The following is a 20,743-nucleotide window of genomic DNA, read 5'->3' as shown; positions in this document are numbered from 1 at the left end:
CAAAAAAAAAAACGTAATACGTACTTTACAGAAATTTTTACTCCAAAGAGCCCGTATCGAATTTGCACTGAATTCCTGACGTTTGATAAAAATTCGAAACGTCGAGTCACGCTCGTCAATTATTCAACCCACAGCTTTTACATAATTTCACAACTAGCGTATAATATCTCTTGCAGATGGTTTAAATAATGTTTACAAAAAGCTGCCAAATTCTTGAATGATAAATAAACGAATGTTTGAGTCTTACAAGAAAGTAGTATAAAAATGAACAGCTGCAGGCTTATCCGGAACTTTTGTTAGGCTTGTATGTACGTTTTGGCAAATAACGCGAAACTTTTGCATACTCTGATGGTCTGACTTTGCAGCTCACTCGGAATATAAGTTACACATACACTCTGAATCCGGGAGGCGTACGAATCTACGTTATTGGATTTCCATCTCGCCCCTTACCCTCTCTCTTTCTCCAAACAGCATGCTTCTTGTTCCTTGGCAAAGTTACGCTGCCTTATCTGTATCTTTTCGTCCTTCGGGATAAGGAGGAGGAGGAGGAGGAGGAGGAGAAATCGACCACCTTACCATACGTGAAGAATGAATATTGCTTGAGAGTCGGGCAAGTGAAACGATGTGATTTTAATCTCGCAACTTTAACCGCGCGAACAACTCTTCCGAATAGAAGAAAAGCATAAGGAATCAATTCCGTTTTCTTTCTCTTACGCAATTTTTTCATCTCAATTTTAAACTAAAGAATTCATATATACATATACATATATACACACACGTATATGCATATACATATATATGACTAAATATATATAAAGTGTTATAATTTAATATAATGCGATAGATCTACACTCGATATTACGCTACATGACAAACGTACAAAATGTTCTGTTTTCTATTTTGTTGTTGTGTAGTTTTTTGTCTTTTTTTTTTTTTAAACCTCCTCGTCGTTTTTTTTCTCCTGTTTGTTTTTTTTTGTTTTTTTTTTGTTTTTGTTCGTTTAACATACCTCATTTACGTAACATTAGAACTGTACACACAAAAAATCTCATGTAGTCAATAATAAGCACCTCCACTTAAAACGTGTCTCTCCCGTAAGCTTGGTTGCGTAAACTTACGAAGATAGTATAATAACAATAATATTAATATTAATAATATTATTAATAATAATAATAATAATAATAATAATAATAATAATAATAATAATAATAACAACTATGTTATGAAAATGAAGTTGATCGACGGGTGTAGGATAGAAAATGGCGATCAATTGACCGTCCTCTGGCAGGTGGGGAGGTTCACCCTGAAGAAGACGTTGAGCTCGATAAGGGACGCCAGGATCAGAAATACCGCGTACATGCAGAGGCAGGCCCGACCAACCTTCCGGTCGAGCTGAAATTTGTTGGAGGCGAACGCTATGTAGAGGAGCATCAATGTCGACAGTAGGGAAATCGCGCTGTACTCAAGCCCTCCGGAGTTTATGCTGATGTAATGCTTGCCAGGCTGTGTCGGCGAGAAGGAGGACTTTATCAGCCATGGCAAACCCAGGCATAGAAGAATGTCGAAGGTGTTCGATCCTATTGAGTTGCTGATTCCCATCGAGCCGTGTCCTGCGGGTTTTAACAAAACTTTGGTTAAAACTGAACCCTCTTTCGCCCTATAAGTCTACCTATACCACCCGGAATGCTTGTCGAGGGGAAATTTGATCGCTGTGCTGAATTTAGTTTCACCTACAACGCGTACACATTCGCGCAGGCTTGTTCCATCCGCTGGAACAAGAGATTACTTACCTTGCTTAGCAACGATCACGCTGGATACAGCTTCCGGTACGCTGGTTCCTGCCGCCAGGAAGGTAATGCCCATAACTGAATCCGGTATTTTCAGCGTGTCCCCTGATGAAGGGATAACAAATTGTATCGTTGGTGGATTAAACGGGATCGGTTAAGGTATTCCTTGCGCGGAGGGCGGTATTTTATCGGGGCGTAAGTAGGGCCCCGTTTCGATGATAACGTGAATTAGACCGACTCGTAATAAATATGAATTATAATTAATTATATTGTTACAACTAACGACGAGCTAGAATCGAAAATTTCTCACGAAAAGTCGCGGTTACAAAAATTCTTATACTTGTGAGATTTTTGCAAGTTTTATCATTATTATCCTCTTAAGGATTCGGTGAGCTCCTGTTTTTGTCGTCGTTACCGATTATTTAACGTCTTTTACACGCGTACAGGGCAGTTTGTATCAGGCATCTGGAATTATTCGGTATACAAATTATTAGATAGAAATGTGACCAGCACCGCGTCTCCGTAAAGTGCCGTATAAATTTAACGATTTTCAAAGTCGTAATTTTCGGATAAATGTTCGGTAACTTGGTTTGAAATTTTTCTAATTCAATGGCACGTATCCGTTCTTTGTCGTGGACAAAAATCATTAAATTGTAAAATATTCAAGTTCGTGCAAGGAATACCTTAAATACGGCAAGTACGCCACCACGCGACATCATAATACGTTATTCCTAATATATGCTATATATTTCCAAGCGTAATCACCAATTATCGTGATCATCCACGCCACGACGTAGCTCAGTGATCCTATCCATATGATGCACATAAGGAAGGTGATCGGGAACCAGTTTTTGAACCTGGGTTTCTCGCAGTCTGGTATGGTGCACATGAAGACCAGATGTATGGGCCACGTCAGGATCCAGGCAGTCTTTCTTATCCATCCACCACGTGCCGGCCAAACTAGCAGTTCGTATTCGTATTCTGTAAAAAATCGAACGCGGTTCTGGTCTGTGAATCCGGATTCCGAATGAAAACGTGGTGCGATCAAACGACCAGAATCGTTTAGCCGCATTACGTTTGTCAATTCGGCTATATATGTATATATATATATATGGTCTTTGGTGAACGCTATTCTACGCAGCGTGAAACTGTGCGTGAATCTCGGTTCACCCATTGTCCGTGACTCCCGATTGTCTCTGAGAATGAAAAAATTTGAGCTCAATGTTCGCCGTCGGTTGGGATTGACGTCACTCACCCGGTTCAATGTTCTCTTCCTGTGTTTTAGTTCCTCCGTTCTGAAGGGGGACCTCGATCGTCGCAATCTGTTCTCCACGGTCTCCTGGCGATTGAAGTTTATCCGGTCTTGATAAGTGAAGTTCGCCGGCATCTCCTGGGGACAAATTGAATTTCACCAAGTTAACGTATATACCTCTTTCCTCCTTCACATCCGAAAGTGCAAGTTTCATCCGCCAATTGATTCCTGGTCCCTTGTGCCCAACGTCCTAGACGCCTCGTGGACCTTTGACTGCGCGCTATTCGCGCTAGCAAAGTTGACCGCTGATGAAACTGTCGTGCAATCATCTCACCTGTGGGTATGTGACTGTCCTCGGACGAGAGCTGACTATTCTTCGTACGAAACCTGGCGCAACGTTGGAACGATTTGTCCCAGTACATTACGGCGATGTAGACGATGTAGAGGAGGACCAGCGTCAAAGCCTCGTACCACTCGACCCGCTCGTCGTGGATTATGCAGATCAAGATCGCCACGGTAACACCGTAGGCCAGGCAGTCTCTGCTCACTGGCCACCAGTCCAAGGGAACGACCTGAAAAATCGCTCATCGATTACGTCCAACGTCTCCGTCTACATTCCCGTATTTTTCAACAATAAGCGACGCTTAAAAGACTCGGTGAATCTGAAATGTCGAAGGACATGCCGAACTTGTTGTAAACCCAGATGAAATTAATATAGGGGGAACTCTTAGATCGATGGTTTCGGAAGGGTCGGGAGGGTGTACGGGGAATGCGGATCGACGGATAAGGGATGAAGGATGGGGTGTTTGGGGTGAGGGGGTCGATAGGAGGAACGTTATACCCACCATTCCAGCTCCGATCCCACAACAAGCTGGAACCGCAAGGATATTGAAAACGGCCGACCCTACAATGGTTCCAACGCCAATGTCACCCTCGGTGATGAAGGTTCCGATAGCGTTCACGAAAAGCTCCGGGGCAGATGTCGCCGCTGCCATGAACGTCGCGCCGGCAACGTCTTTCGACATTGAAAGTGCTGGAACAATAATTCCGACATGCAATCGGTCGCAAACAGGTACCGTAACTTCTGACAAAGTTTTTTTTAAATCATAATGTCAGCTCACTGTTATCACGAAAATTAATTCTTCGAGGTCAATTGGGAGAAAAGAATTTCATCGACGATGTCGAGTGATTTCAATTGAGAGTTGGGTGAAGAAAAAATTACTGTCCTGATTTCCGCAAGTACTTGATAGAAGTTCGCTTTTTTATTTCGCACTTGCAATTTGAAAACACCAACCTTGTTTGGTACTAGTAAAAAATCGAATAAAACGCAACATTGCAGAAGTGATTAGAATAAATTTGGCGCAACTTTTTATACGTACCAAATTCACCGCGATTCATGCACGTAAACGATAAGCTCACGGTTATGTGCACTGTACCAGATTCGCTTTGAAAATTTGTGTCATAGTAGGTGAATAAAACGTTAAAAGGCAGGAGATATGTACGTATAAAAATAATTTCAATTTACGAAATTACCGACAGTCTTCGCTCACTTCCGTTTACTATTGTTGAGTTAAAATTGGATTATCTTAGTACCGGGCAAAGGCTTTATCTTTCAATGAAGATCCGCGCCGAAAAAACTTATAAGCGTTTGCTTACCGTGACATATTTTTTCTACTGCGGGTACGAAAAACTTGTCGCATACTACAGCTAAGGCGATGAAAAGGTACAGGGAGACGATGACGTGAACAACCACAGCCCCATCTTGGCGTTGCTTCTCGTTGAAGAGGTCGTATGGGAAGTCTTCGATTGCGGGTGGTGTGCAATTAATACCTATAAATTAATCCAGTACAATTTTAATCCTTGACATTGAGGCTGTGTCGTATAAAAATTATCATTCGCATCCATCGTACATGTACGTATATATTTTGAGTCACAGCTTGGCATACGATTCAAATTCAGCATAATATGTACAAGTCTCTGAAATCAGAATCCTGGCTATAAGCTTGTCAGGATCGGTTGGTTCGATTGTGTAGAACAGAGGAAAAAAGGTGAGGGAAATTTGTTTAAATGGTAGAGAGACAAGTGCCATTAAGTCGGAATAACATTGTTTACCGGGGAATATTGTCGAATAGTATTTGTTACCTGGATTGGGTTCGAGATTTTTCTGTCGTCGGGTATTTTTGGATTAAGAATTTTCCGGCGAAACGAAACGTGGATTGACACGAGATTGCGACCTTGGCACACTATATTTCAAATTCAAGTGATCGCGTGGTGCACATCACGTCTTGTACAAACACGTGTATTCGACAATTGAGTGAAATTGAGGCGAAATTGCGGATAAGTATTTCACGCTCCAAATAACTGCACAGAAATTTTCGCAGTGGACCATTACACGAAGAAGATATTATCACAAGTGAACAGAACAGCCTGCGACAATCACTAACGCGTGCTTACGAACGGTCGAGCCGTTTGATCCCGTTATCATTATTGGTTATCTCATTAACTTATCGTATCAATTACACGTAATGTAGAGTATGGCGTGGAGCTCAGATAGCGCGAATCGCATTTACACCTCAGCTCTGTCGCGTGAGAATATAATCAAATGTCTGAAATTGACGACAATTTAGATCATGGTTCCTCAGACCGAAGAGCTGCGTGTGAAATCTAACGTCTTTATCGTAGCATTGAAATTTTGTACGTATAATACGCTGGTAGTTGTAAACTATGTTTTCGTCATAATTCGTCACTCTGTGACGCCATTTGAATGTCACAGGTTCGTTTGAAGTCAATATACCATTGGTACGTATCGAACCCTAGAATTATGAAGTTGAAATGACTTGTAAAGGTCCACACCTTGCCAATACAATTCTGTCGCAAAACATCGTGCCTCCGACAATTCGCAAATAATGGGATAAGTTGAGTGTAACGTTGAAACTGCAAGGCATAATTCTTGCGGTGAATTGGTAAAAAGTTTGAGAATTTTTATCGCATGAGGATGGATAAGAGAAAGCAGGTTAATTGTAAAAAAACCAGGTCGTCTGTGTAATCGACCCGGATCGCAGAGTACATTCACGATTATAGGGTACGGCTGGTACCATTTTAATTTTATCGTAGTACTCAGCGAGCCATAGAGCGTTAACGTTCCATCGGAAACTGTCGGCGAGGATCGGTAGTTCGCTAAGTAATTATAATATTGTTAACGGCCAGTCGGGTCCATGTTCCGGATGCACCACTCCCATCACCGCGGAGAGTCGTAAAATATCACCGTTTTACGTAATGCCCCGTTAAGCATTAGGCTGTGAACAGGTTGTTATCGTCTGATAAAGAAAATAACCAATCTCGTTCACCTCCGTCGGGTAGCCAAGGCTCGAGGCTTAAGGAGAGTTTTCGGCCTTTCGTCAAAGCTCTGAGAGGCCCTGAGAAGGATTTATCCCCTTGGCATCTCCGCCATAAAGTGTAACTCTCTCGGTAGCGGCTGCTTGAAGCGCGATTAAAGGAGACTAGATTGAGACCGAAGGTAGGTACAGCTCAAGTCTAAAGCTAAACCGTCCACGACACGATTTAACCGTGCGAAGTGCCGCGTGACCAGCTCCGTAATCGGTAGGAACACGAGAATGCTCGTTTAAAGTCGCAATGTTCTCAGGTCCGCTCACAGCAGGGCGCAGTTATTCCGACCGAGTATCAATTGCGCTCGACAATGGCTTCAGAGTAATTTTTCTTTTCAAGTTTGAGGCGTAAACGCGTTTTTTGTACAAATCAACTCGCCTACGGGAACGCGTCGCCACCTAGCGGGCGATACTGAAAGCTGAAAGGTACGGTTTCTGGTAAAAAAAATCCCTAACAAATTCAAGGACATTTCCAGGATCACCGAACACCATGAAAGGGTTCGAAATGCGAGAATGATGTCCTGTTCTGAGAGACGAGTCTTTGGCGTGTCGTAGCGACGCGAAATGTCGCGTGGGCGGGAATATTTCATGCACGGTATTCGAATTTTCAGATTCTTCCGACAATGAGCGACGCCGAGCCTCGCGGCTCGCCACTTCTCCGGCGGAGAGGCCGTGGAAATTGGACCGGCCGTACGAATGGATAAACAATAAGTAAATAATAACTACGCCGACGATTCGAGCTGGTTGCCGAGCCATTGGATGTGGCCGGACTTGCAGCACGGGGAGCTTACAGGGACTTCTCCGCGTCTGCGTGCGCGCGAATGCGTGCGTGCTTTCGTGTGCGTGTGCGGGGCATAAGTAGGTACATACCGCTACGTACGGATACCCTGATGTACGGATGACTTGTGTAGGTTATACCTACATGACTGATGTGACTTCCTACCGATTAAGCAACCTAAAGAAGTTAAATTGCTCTCATTCAACCGAGCATAGTAGATGCCATTCATGTCTAATGTACGCCGCATGAAGTGTAGGTATAGTATAACACGTAACACATAACACCAGCTACCGCTCTCTCAACTAGCTACTCACTTCTTAATTATTACAATCTTAAGCTATTCTTAATTCCCGCTCAATTAATCGTTTAATAGATCTACTTAGAGCTCTCTAGTTTTATTGCCCAAAAACCGACGATCGTAATTTACTGATTATTCTACCGTTATTTTATATTTCTTATCCTTCTTTTCTTTTTTTTTGCCATACTCCTTTCGTATGTGCGCCATCAGCTGTAATCGCGGCACTTACGTATCCGAGAACAATACGCGGTAGAATAAGCAACCGAAATACGTATCAGGCGATGGTTAATGCGAATCTTTTGAAACACGTGCGACTTTTCAATTCGATTGACATATTTTGTTCATTGTACAACTTGCAAAGCCAAAATCTGCAAGACCATCGTCGTTAATCGCGTCATTCGGGCCCTAGATCACGAACAAAGAATCGCTGATGCGAATCTCGTCCCAGGGTTGAAAATACATTCTTCAAACGGTATTAATCATGGATTCAGATTTACTTGCACAGAGACATAGAGTTGATACGGAGGTTAGTTGCAGCAATTGGAGAACTGGTATAAATGCATTAATTAATTCAAGCGCGTTTTTATTCGTGACGGCTCGATGACACTTCAAGCACTACTCCGCCAGTGGAAAAGTTTGGAAATTTAGCATACATGTTAAGTATAAACTGTTAAAGAATATGAAGTACGTGATATTTAATATCGACTTGTCGAAGCAGAGAGGGATTAAATTTTATCAAAGATCTGTAGAGCGATGCAAACTTCTTGCGAAGATGTGTGTTGCTGTTACGTCGTCGAATAGATTTTGAATGGAAATTTAGAAAATTTGAAGATGAAACGAAGAGGACGAAAAACATTTTTAAAGAAACACACACAGCACAGATAGATTTATTTTGTTTATCCCTTACCAATTTTACCCATTTGACTAGATTAATTCTCGTTGAAACTAGAAAATCGTCTCCTGCCTCGTAGGTCCTACGATGGCGTTCGAAATCGTAGCTTGAAAATCGGGCAATCGGGATTCGAGTCGATTGCGGCAGAGGAAGGACACTTTCTTGACCACGATCTCTTTCTTCATCGATCAGAGCGTTTTTTACGCTTATCGCTTCCAGGATGTACCAGCACACGTGATAGAACAAAACCGAGAAACATTCAGCGGCGCAGTTTTAGTTCGGTGCTCGTGCGCTCCTCTCTGCTAACGAGCTTCTTCGTCACGGGCTCGGATTCGATCGACGCGAAATTTTCAAATAAACTAATCACACTACTTTGCCGAACGATCCCAGGTTAAACATCTTCTTCAATATAACGCGGCTCTCGGTTATTCTCTACGCAATATACAATTTATATTCTAAAAAAGTTCGAACCAACCTCCTCCTAGGTCAGACGTATCCATGTTGTCAATCCCGTTGTCACACACATACTACATTAACAATTACTCCGAACTCCGACATCGTTTGTTGAATCGTCTGCCCCTCCCAGCGAACGCATTGGTCGACTCGATTCAATACTATACAAACTTTTACACTGGCATAGAAAACATGAAACTCCTCTGTCGCATTACTAGATACGTGTGTAGGATACGTATCTAAATACCCGACCGGCCACCCCTGCAAGTGGATCCACCAATTTCACAAACTGAATCAAACGATACAAAACCAAACTTGACTCCCCGTCAAACTCTCGGCACTTTTATTTATTCCGCTACACCGCCGGTGATTTCGTTGTTGTCAATTTGGATCGATCGACACTTGATGTGAACGGGGTACGGAATTTCCATGCCTGGAAAAAGTAGCAAAAAATTCTTAGGCGATGACTTGAATGGTATAAAATTAAAAACCAAACGATAATAAGTACCAAAAAACTTTCGAACGTTACGATCAAGTCGGTGAGTCAATTATCCAGGATTTTCAGCGTGCTTGCGTATCTATGAAATACTCTACTCATTGATTTGCATCAAGAATTTAAATTGTTTTTTCGATGGTTATTTGACTCTTTCCTCTATCTACAGATTGATTCATATTGTAGCGTTCGTGCAAAAATGGTGACAGAAATGGATCGCAACCCCATCATGAATAAGTGAAATATTGACATACAAGTTACTTTTTAACTTATTGAAAAATTAGATCTAAATGAGGTTAGTATGTTTTGAAAGTACAGGTATAATATAAATTAAAATACCATGTAACCCTGATGGAATAAGGAAACAACTCTGTCCGTCTTCTATAACAAATTCCGCACCTGAAAAAATTACAAATCGCCGGCGCTGTTCCTCTATCCTTATTTTTTTTTATCTTTCCTGCAAGCTTCTTTGATAAGAATACATATACATATACATAATGCTTCAACTCTTGCATCTGCGCGACGTAGGCGGAAAAGCACCACCTACACTTTGCCCACATCTGTTCGTACAAAAAAGAAATTTTGTTGACTTTATCAGGTATGGCGAAAGAAATATTTTTCTAATTCGAATAAATAATGTTTCACTTGGTGATAGAAATTTGTATTACCGATCACTGCGTTCTCTTCAATCGAATATTTCTTTCGGTCGAAAAAATATTTCGTATCCCCATATTTGTCAAAACCAACGTAACGTTTACAGTACTTTTAAATTTTTTCCTTTTTACTTCTTTCTATTATTTTTCGACGACGCAAATCCCCCGCACGGTAATCCATTTAATTTTCCTTGTACAATAAATGATATTCGGAGGATCGGTATACGTTAGTTGCATATTTTGAATGACTGCAATACACGAAATCAGATCTTTTTTTTATCAGACAGTAGTTAGATTCATATTCATACTCTATACATGCTTATGGTTGTTGGGCCTTATCCGATATAATTTCCAATCACTGCAAAGCTATTAGTGTGAAATATTGTATAATGTAATTACACGTCTAACGGTCAACGACCGAGTCGAGTGATTTTGACGATAATCGACCGCCGCAGGAAATCAATCAGATCGGATGATAAAAACTCCGTTAACCGATGTATTACAACGCCAGCCAATTGTACCGGTTTCCATTGCATATCACCAGCTGCAGGATCAAAGCCGTGGTCCTCGAGTTCATATGATCAGTCTAATTCAGAGGGTCAGCTGATTCCTGTGAGATAAAAATCCTTGTCGCGTAAAACTGGTTAAAACTACGACGAGCTTGCGAAAGAAATCTGCATTATCTGCCCGTCATCATCCTTCAAATCGATTCGGATGACCGATGACCCCGACGACCCGTTAAACTTCGACCCGGCGCGGCGAGCCTTCGAGCTTTCGAGCTTTCGAGGTTCGAGAAGGTTCAGATGACCTCTCGTCAACACGCGTCGAGCTTATATTGAAAACGGGGACTGTTAGCCGATGCCCTGCCGGATCGGCTCGATGGCAAAAGATTTGGTACAGTGCAGAATCATAGATTTATTTTATGGGGGCGGGGTTGAAGTTCAAAATTTGAAAAGTTTCGAAAGCGCCGAATTCCGAATTATTTTGCGGCAAAACTTGAAGTAAAGAAAATAAACTTTGAAGAAACGAGAAAGTTTCGAACGGTCGGAAAGCCAATGGCTCAAAGTTCCGAAATGTAATATTCCGAAAATTGAAGTTACGATTGAGCAAAGTTCCGATAGAGCAGAATTGCGAAAGATAAAATTTCGATAGAGTAAAATTCCGAAAATTAAAATATGCTGAAACAACGTAGTTTACCCGACGAAAAGAAATGTCAAGGTGGTGAAATATCCCCGAGCCAGAAATTTATGGAACTGAAAATGTTCGGTCGTTCGAAATTTCGATATTTCAGATTTTCAAATTTTCTCATTTCGGCACTTTCGGAACTTTGACTTGTCGGAGTTACGCCCTTTGGGCATTTTGTCCCTTCGAAACTTTGAGCTCCGGGCTTCGTGCCATTCGAAACTTTGATGTTTCGTCAAAGTTTGATTTCTTTACTTAAAGTTTCGCCGGCAGATGATTCGGAATTTGGTGCTTCGCGAATACCTTTCTCACCAGGAATTTCAACCCCATCCCCGTTTATGCACACCAAGGTGGTGGTAATGTAACGCATAGCTCGACACGTGCTCACACGTTCGAATTCCCTCCTTCGTACTCGTGCACTCGTGCACTCGGTGGTGTGGGTGCAACGGGTACGTTAACGATGGGAGGAAGGGCTCGACCAACGAGAAGGAGAAGGAGGATAACACCCGCGGTCTCTTCAAACGGTCACGCTCTGACGTAGATATTACGTTGGGTAGAAAACAGGATAACGGGAGACCGGCAGAACCAAGGAGAGCAGAGACCGAGCGATCCTCGGGCACTTTGCATACCTATCCACCTTTGTACCCTCGGCTGAAAGAAGGCAGAAAATATTGGCCGTGCCCGAGGCTCTTTGATGAGGAAGATGACAAAGGTTCGAGAAAAATTCCCCCTTACATTTGTCCTGCTCCTTTTGTCAAGTTTGTACGTAACTACACGGAGCAAGCGTAATTATTCATATTTAGAATTTCACATTCCTACGAGAAAAATGTCTTATTTTTCTATCCTATATACGCATTGTAATACACACACTCGTACAATAATTGTTCTTCTTAAGTGGAAGGCTCGCAATCATGAAAGCAGCTGCTATATGGGCCCGATTTACGGTGCTCTAATTTCGTCCCTGACAGTCGAGTCGAGTATAAGGTACTGTACATACAATGTTGCAATCAAAGTTACACAGTTTCAACGAGGGTATAACTTGTGATACAGGACTGTTTAATCGGTTCATGAGGTGTGTCCGCAACTGCAGTCTGCAAACAGATTCACACGTAGACCGAGCTTGTGGGATGAAAAATGAAGAGGAAAAAAAGTATCATTGAGCAAACTTTCCCTCGTAATCGATCAACCCAGTTGTTGAAAAGCACTTTACCGGATTACTGTAACGATAATTCATCTTGATTTTATTCTCTCTCTCTCTCTCTCTCTTTCCAAGTGACGCTCGTGTTTACGCACAACAACCTCATCCTGTAAGACTGGAAGACGTGAATCTCAACGTAAGTACGTTACACTTATACTCCGTGGAAACGTATGTAACGCATGCACCTACGTATGAACACACAAATACAACGTATATACGTTGTACATGTTATACACATGATGCGGCACTAGTATAACCGCGGTGACGAAGAAAGAAAGAAATAAAAAAGAGGTTGTCTCGTCGCAACAGAGGGTCATAAGTAAATTGAATTATACTCTACAGGGGGCAACGAGTTCAACTGATTCCATCCCGCCTTACAACTTATAATAGGAGAATGTTTTTTTAAACTCGGCCTTTAAGGGCCTCATAAAATTCTTACTGCATGAAATTAATCGCTACAAGATTGATAATATCTGTTGCATGCTGCTGCATATTGTCAGCAATATAGGCATAATCCGTTCGGACTGTCGAAACTCGCGGGGTCAAAGGTCAATGGAAAAAAAATTGTCCGATCTGAACGGGGGTCGTAAATACGCCGGTTTTGAATTTTTCAGATATTATGGTAAACCGTTACCATTTACTTGATGGACAGAAAAACAAGGAGGAAATTGAGAATTTCAAAAAATTTATAAAATACGGATTATACGGTCACAATCAGAGCATCGTATTGTGCTTAGTCAGTATGTATATGCATGTATATTATTTACCGTCAATCGTCCGTATCTTCTGAGATTTTTTATTATTTCTTTGAGATAAAAAGGTTTACCCTTTTTAAATACGATCCATGTGTATATACTTCAGTGGCGTAAAATTTCCACAGCTGAAACGTGGAAAAAACCAGGTCCTGCGGTAGAAGGTATGGGCGAGGTCACGTGTAAGGAGGGAGATTTAGTCGATAACTTTTAGAAAGCAAGATTTTTATGTATATATATGTATAAATCGCTTCCCGTTCACCGAGTCGCGTCAATATTTTGCCAAGTCAGGAGAAAAATATTGATCTTCAATCGTATGTCGGTGCAATTTTTCAATGAAACTTGTGTCTGTGTGTGTGTATGTCTATCGATATCGTATTTAAAAAAAATCTTTTCATCGAAACATACATGTTGCAAAATTGACGATCTCTGTTCAGTAATTCCAGGCGTCTGGAGATCGGTGATCAAGCTGCAAGTAGCATGGGTGTATGCATGGATATACAAGGTAGCACCCAATGTGCACAAACTAACCTCCGACTATGGGTAAATATTGTCCCGTTTATCATATATTAAATAAATGGCTCATTCTGAGTCAATATCTTATCTCCCAGATAGTGCTCATATTCAAAGGTATTATTGAGCGACGTATCGATGTATCGGGAACAGTATCAGAAGCGCCGTCGGTTGGTCAGCATCTCTAAAACTCCTGGACGATCTTGTAACTTCATTTCGATTTTTTTTTTTATTTTTCTTTCCTTCATACGTGCTTCTTTTTGACTTAACGAGTCTCGTTACGCTGAGAGAATACTTCTGCATGGCCAGGCGACACAGACACATGGTGGGATGCAGGATCCTTTTGGTCCTGGTCATCCCGTCGATGTACTTTCTCTGCGTCAGTATTTCACAACTCATTGCCACCGAGTCAGGTCCAAAAAATCAGGACGCGTTGGGTGAGTGACTAAATAATTACTTCATTAATGTTAAATGCTACGCGTTGCCGAGCATGCTGCTGGTGGATATCGCGTTGAAAAAGGATATGAGACTGCTAGGCGAGACCGGCTTCAGCCGCACACTTCTGGAATATGATATTTATTGCCGCATACGAGGCAAACCCTGCAGATTGACGATTCTCGCCTCGGTTCTGTTTTACAAGCTTCAATTATATCGTGGTCAACTGCCGAGTTACGTCTCGAGAAAGCCAATATCGTGGGAGTAATTTGTTGCTGTAACCGCAGGGAAAGTAGATTATTAAGCTCTGATAGAAGCGATATTTCACACCGCTCTCGGGGATTAATGAAAATTTACGAGTCTAGAGTCCGACGACACTGATTTACCGATTGCAAAAGCCATAAATATCGCTAAGGCATAGCTAAAACCCGGAAGGGTGTTTAGGCGGTAATAATAATAGATGTGTATCTGGGAATTGAGATTATCGAGAAAATGAGCTTTGAAACGAAAATTCAATCGAATATGGGTAGAAAATTCAGTCATTGTTGTAATTGTCCATTCGGCATTATCACCCGAAAATAATGCATGCTAAAAAAAAGTAGTGAGCTATTTCTTTTTGCTACTCAAAAATTGGAAAACATATGTTCAATCAGTCCAGCGCACTTTGTCGTGTCACATTTGTATCAATCAAACGTGACAATTAGTCGGAACCGCGTAGTGACACTTAAATGGTAATAACACAGTGGAATTCTATAAGTAGTCTGTAATTTCCCGACTAGGCCAATGACCCAATTACATGTGATCCGTAGCAGTTGAAAAATCTGTATAGAAAGTTTGATCGAAAATCGATAGAATATTGAAACTAATTGGTATGTCATATAGTTTAATCGTAAATCAAAAGATCTGTCATGGAATACATCACAATATATTAACTTAAAATCTAATCGATACGCGTTCATTGTTTTTGCGAAGAATGCGTTAGCGTCATAAAAATGAATACAGTTGAAGGGATAATATGGTGTCGAAATGCAAGGCGCTCGATGCATTCGCATGTCGTATTTATCTATTTACCGTCCAGTGTGTGTTTACCTCCTTTCTTACTTCACTTTGTAAGCTCGCGCAAATATACACAGGTTGCAATGTAGTTTTGACGCGTCGATAAGGCCGCCTATCGAGGAATCAAGTTTACCTAATGATTATAAATCTACAGACTGGCAAATCGGCACGTATAAAATATTCTTTGAAATATGCAGCAATAATAATCTGACGGTTCGCAGGTTTTATCGTATGTGGGAGTACAGTGAACCTACTTGTCACTATCATTTATGTCGCGCACCTGAAAATCAAACAAATCTCGGGCCTTGATCAATGAATTGTGCCCTACATACTCGCCGATAACGGGAGAGTCCTTGAATATAATATCAATGTCTGTACACATCGATATGATATAGCGTTACGATACTATTGACAATAACTGGCGTTTTACAGTTGAGCGTTTTAACTGATGTCTATGTATTTTTAATCACCTTGGCACTATTTTAATGAAATCAATGTGTGAAATCTGCTGAGGGGACAAGGATTAAATGCCTAATAACAAACATAACATGTATATTGCAGCACGTGAAATTATCATAAATGCATAACAATATATAATAATAGAATACCTATCTCTGGGATAATAATCTGTCACAAATAACAATCTGAAATACGTACCGAGATGGTGGAATTATCTGTAAACGTTAGTCATATAATCGTGTTTAGCGATTAAAGTACATTTTGAGTGTTGATCAGCTATAATCGATCGAAGGACGAGTCTTAAAATTCTGAATCTTGTTTTTCCTTTGTCCTTTGATTCGATTCGTTTTACGGAATGGATGAAAATAAACGTACGATTTGCGAGTATGCGCCAGTTTGCGATCGTGGGCAGTCCCGAACGCGTTAATTGAGGTTCAGTTCAAGAAAATAAGAACTCCAAGCTGTTGCGCGGTAAGAAATTGCCTCGAAGAGGGGCGGAAGTTAATGGCCTGCAGGACACGTGAGATGTAAGTCGGATGTCACAACAGAGCCGTTTAAGACAATAGCGCGACTGTCTGCAGCTTTATCATTTCATCCGTTCAATAATCTGGTATCGCCCACAGCGGCTTTGTCTTATTCACTTCGGTCTCTTGGAAGCTTAATCTCCAATTACTGAATTCCAAAGCCTACCTCTTAGGCACGATCTTTATCCCGTGCGATCATTCCCTGCCGGTGACTCACGATCAGAGCCGTATATTATACACACATCGCCCGATTATACCATTTTTCAGGATCTCGGAAGCTCCTGTGGATGGACAGCGCGGATCCTCTACTCGGAACTGCCAACTGCTCAGCACCGGCTATTCAAGAATTTCCACCGGACGGTTTCACACGGGAACAACGCCAGCACGGATTTGTTGCCATTCATTTCGCCATAGCTTCGTACCTCTTCCTCCTCCTCGCCGTCGTCTGCGACGATTTCTTCGTACCATCGATCAAAATGATATGCGACAGTTAGTAATCAGCCCATTCTACTAGGTACTTCAACCGTTCCGTAATGCAGGTAGATGGGATCCGTAATTTCTCTAGTATTACTACGGACAGTTGTAATTCCTCCAGCTGTCGCCATCACGGAACATCCCTCATCGGCATAATTGTAATTACCTATCGCTGAATACTCATCACAGAGTGTAACCGGAACTCGATCTAAATTCAGTACATTGAATATTATTAACTCAGTTAGCATATTTCCACTGTTAATCTCGACCGCAATCACCGCTATATATACATGTATACCTATGTATGTGCTCCAATTACACGCGCGTCGTTAATTTCCTCGCAGAATTGGGAATGACCGAGGATGTCGCAGGAGCGACCTTCATGGCCGCGGCTACATCCAGTCCCGAATTGTTCATCAACATAGTGGGGACCTTCGTCACGGAAGGAGATCTCGGGGTTGGGACGATCGTCGGGTCTGCGGTCTTCAACATCCTTGCTGTACCCGCCTGTTGCGGGCTGTTTGCAACCCAGGTTTGTACTTCATTGGCGACCGGTTCAGTTAGAGGTCTTCGACGACGTTACACTCCCGTTGACTTTCAGGTTTTAAAGCTGGACTGGTGGCCGATAAGCCGCGACTCATTGGCATACGCAGTCACCGTTGTGCTACTCATCCTGACCCTTCGAGACGGTCGCATTGAGTGGTACGAGGCTCTGATTCTCGTTATCTTCTACCTTGTGTACATTTGCGGTTAGTCAAGTACCCCAATACGTCTCACATGTCGTTCGAGAAATTCTTCCCTAACTGCGATAGATTGTTTTGCTACCTCACGTCTCAGAGGTAAATTGAGATTACATATTCATTTGGAACATTCTCGAAATAATTATGGAACTTCTGGGCAAAGTTGAAAACTTTTCCCCGCAAGTGGAGCCAGTTTGATCCCATCGGAAACTGAGTACCAGTATCTCTTAGTAACCAGGTTACATTTCCCGGCGAGACTAAGGATTTTCAAATATCCTATATTTAGTCGGTGTCTTCCCGTCCTACCAAACAGGCTACCCACTTTGAACGTATATTTACTTTCCTAAGTAGATCCTTGACTAAGCCAACCAGTTTTACGAAGACAACACTTCTGTTACAGCCATGATATTCAACCGCCGACTTGGCGCCTTTATAAAGGGATTATGTGGGCGGAAAACAATGTTTAAAAATTTATCGGAAGAAAGTCCGCTCCTTGTAACAGGTAAGAATTAGATTGTGAAAAGTAGTTGAGCCGAGGAATTAGTAACAAAGAAACCAACAACCTTTTGACAGAAAAAGCGAAGAGCAGCTCCTTAATTTACAACATGGATGACGATACGGAAGGTACGCTATTAATTTTCGCTAACTCGATCGCTGATTCTATTTCAGTTGCAAATTAATTACGAACCTTGTTATTGCCCAGAGGACGAGATAGTGAATCTGACACAATGGCCCGAGGCTGGATGGGAGAAGGTTTGGTGGTTCCTGACGTGGCCCATCAACCTGATGCTCTTAATTACAGTACCTGATTGCAGGCGACCTTCCTTAAGGACTTGGTACCCGTACACCTTCGCGATGTGCATTGTATGGATCGGTTCCATGTCCTACATTGTGTCGTGGCTCATAACTATTATTGGTAAGAGATCAGAGGCAGCGCAGGATAAAAGGTCGTTAATTATACCATTGAAATATCGCATACCCAAATTTCACAATTTGTGCGAACCTAGCAACGACATTTTCATTTTGCACAGGTGATACTCTAGAAATCCCTGACTCGGTAATGGGGTTGACCTTCTTAGCTGCAGGAATGAGCGTACCTGAAGCTGTGTCAAGTGTGATCGTGACCAATCAAGGTAAAGAAAACGTTATTTCAACTAGTGTCGGAATTTTTACGTAGATTATGCCTACTTCTGTGTTCAAAAAAGCTTTTAACGTAGTTAATTTTTAATTAAAAACGTCTGACAGGACGCAAAGCTATATCCAGCCAAATTGGATGGCTGAACCTGGTCATCAATTTGTCACATTTGCAAATGACTTATCACCACGTTTTTACTTTCAGGTCACGGATCTATGGGGATAAGCAATTCGATAGGATCGAACATCTTCGACGTACTGCTATGCCTTGGCCTGCCCTGGTTTGTAAAAGCGGCCTTTTTGCCCCAGTTTCCCGGTGAGAACTTCGTGAAAATAAACTCCGAGGGACTCGTCTACAGTTCCGTCTCTCTTCTCTCTACGCTAGTAATACTATACGGTGCTTTTATATGCAATAAGTTTAAGCTCGATCGTAAGGTTGGCATTTACTGTCTCGTCATGTATGCTGCATTTCTGATCCTCGCATCTCTAATCGAACTCAATATTTTCTTCCCAGTTAATTTACCCACGTGTATTCACTGACCCGTGCACCACTTTTGTATAAAAATACTCAAATTTTATTTCTCAAAATATTATGGCTTGATATATTAATGCATGTTGTGTCGTCTCATAAAATATGTTTTGCATCTTAAAAAGACAATTATACATTACCACGCGATGCCTATTTAATTTATTTCACGTTCCCTGATCTAGTATTACAACTTAATCTTGAAAGTAGTGATCTATTAGATAATATTAATCATTATTTAACGTGTTGTGATCCCCTTAATCAAAAAATGAAACATTATCCAGAGTCATCGATCGTCTGTATCAATACTAAATAAAAAAATGAATAAATGATCATCAATTAAACTTCATCACTTCGACGGATAATTGTGCACGTACTTCATGAAAAAATACATAAATTGAGGGAAATGCTAATGTTTAAATTAGAAGCTATATGCTTGTAGAAAAACTGTAGGATGAAATATTTTTAGCATCTCCATCAATCTCGGTAAGTGAAATGTTTTACAAAAATCTTATCAAAAACAAAACATAAATCGGTTTTAATTGTTTGGATTGAATTCACGATGTGTTTCAGGAATAATGAGAAATTAATACGATTGCACACACCAATCAAAGTTAGAAATTGGACACCAATAAGTCTTGACTACCAACATCTAACTATGATACATTGTACAATTGGCGAGGAAAAGAATTTGAAATATCTATCATGAGACAAAATTTATCAATTACCGTGCGCCTTATTGAAGGCAGTCAAACGTCAACATACTCTGATGGTAAGAAAAATATACGCCTAGCTGCAAGCAACTTAACGTACAGAGTGCTCCGTCCAGTAGTGTCTATTCTTTCAATTATCTACGCGTTATGATTTATAATTCATATTAATACGAATCTACATGGTTATTTCGTTCAACAGTTTGAAGCTGCTCGACAAATTTGAGTGACCGACAATCCAGCGGCTCCGGCAACAACTCCAATTTCCTTCATCTACCGACTAGATTGTAATTCGTAACAGTTTCTTTCCCCAGCTTAATTCGATAAAAAAACCGCAGGAATCGGTCGTTTCCACCATTTACTGAATCCGTTGACTGAAGAATGTAAAGATACCGCCAACCACCTCCAAACAGCTCCTACGTTGACTGAAGAATATAAACACAGTTGCCCCTAATAGGCTTTGGTGTGACAACCTTATATCATCGTGCGCTTGCGCCCCCTGAGATGTTCCAACGGTAGAGTTGAGAGCTTATTGCAGAACATCAGAGACTTACCGATTTCGACATGATGCTGGCTGCATTCACCTTCCGAGTAACACAGTCTTCGCAATGGTAAGCCCAAGCCAGTACTTACTTACGTAAATACTTCACTTGCGACTAGCTAAAACAGCGTTTCGATTGTATGCCTACGAAAATTCAAGATTGAGAGAGCAAATGAAAAGTTGTTGGGATAATTATGAATATTAATGTTATAGAATACATGGAGGAGTAGGGGGACGAAGATGACGAAGGTGGTCGGAGGTGGTTGGAGGTGTTCGGAAATGGTAGGAAGTGGTAGGCGCTGGTAGGAGGTGGTAGTGGGGTGGTAGGAAGTGGTAGGCGCTGCTAGTGGTGGGGTAGTAGGAAGTGGTAGGACGGGGACGATCGAGTTGATCGACAATTCTAAGTTGCAGTCGACAAGTAGTCTTACGTACTCACTTTGTACCGACTCATTCTCAAGCTTCCATACCGACACAACTTTGACTGCTACAAATGTCGGTGCGAGCCCG

The 20,743-nt window shown here is 41.5% G+C and overlaps 2 protein-coding genes across 5 annotated transcripts; one reads left to right on the top strand and one right to left on the bottom strand.

Moving 5' to 3' along the window:
- Window positions 1-1,243: 1,243 nt before the first annotated feature.
- On the bottom strand, window positions 1,244-9,003 carry LOC124302462 (sodium/potassium/calcium exchanger 4). Of its 3 annotated transcripts, none has more exons than XM_046758675.1 (8): window positions 8,869-9,003; window positions 4,696-4,869; window positions 3,885-4,072; window positions 3,374-3,611; window positions 3,043-3,177; window positions 2,553-2,768; window positions 1,791-1,892; window positions 1,244-1,610 (listed from the first exon to the last, which is right to left on the bottom strand). In XM_046758675.1, exons 1-8 carry the CDS (start codon window positions 8,891-8,893, stop codon window positions 1,267-1,269), a joined length of 1,422 nt encoding a protein of 473 aa, XP_046614631.1. In that variant the 5' UTR covers window positions 8,894-9,003; the 3' UTR covers window positions 1,244-1,266. The 3 variants fall into 3 exon arrangements, with proteins under 3 accessions (XP_046614631.1, XP_046614632.1, XP_046614633.1); XM_046758676.1 differs by having other exon boundaries at window positions 8,409-8,931; XM_046758677.1 differs by lacking the exon at window positions 8,869-9,003 and adding an exon at window positions 5,182-5,331.
- A 4,617-nt stretch (window positions 9,004-13,620) lies between these two features.
- Window positions 13,621-19,262, top strand: LOC124302696 (sodium/potassium/calcium exchanger 4-like). 2 transcript variants are annotated; one of them, XM_046759106.1, is made up of 9 exons: window positions 13,621-13,667; window positions 16,379-16,600; window positions 16,930-17,117; window positions 17,187-17,334; window positions 17,726-17,827; window positions 17,899-17,949; window positions 18,029-18,241; window positions 18,357-18,458; window positions 18,665-19,262. In XM_046759106.1, the coding sequence occupies exons 1-9, from the start codon at window positions 13,664-13,666 to the stop codon at window positions 18,997-18,999; spliced, it is 1,365 nt and encodes a 454-aa protein (XP_046615062.1). In that variant the 5' UTR covers window positions 13,621-13,663; the 3' UTR covers window positions 19,000-19,262. The 2 variants fall into 2 exon arrangements, with proteins under 2 accessions (XP_046615062.1, XP_046615061.1); XM_046759105.1 differs by lacking the exon at window positions 13,621-13,667 and adding an exon at window positions 13,815-14,074.
- The last annotated feature ends 1,481 nt before the right edge of the window (window positions 19,263-20,743 follow it).

Source organism: Neodiprion virginianus, chromosome 4, assembly GCF_021901495.1.
Source record: "Neodiprion virginianus isolate iyNeoVirg1 chromosome 4, iyNeoVirg1.1, whole genome shotgun sequence".
Lineage (NCBI taxonomy): Eukaryota > Metazoa > Arthropoda > Insecta > Hymenoptera > Diprionidae > Neodiprion > Neodiprion virginianus.
Note: the sequence above shows the minus strand (reverse complement) of the source record. Positions and strands in the feature narration are given on the sequence as shown.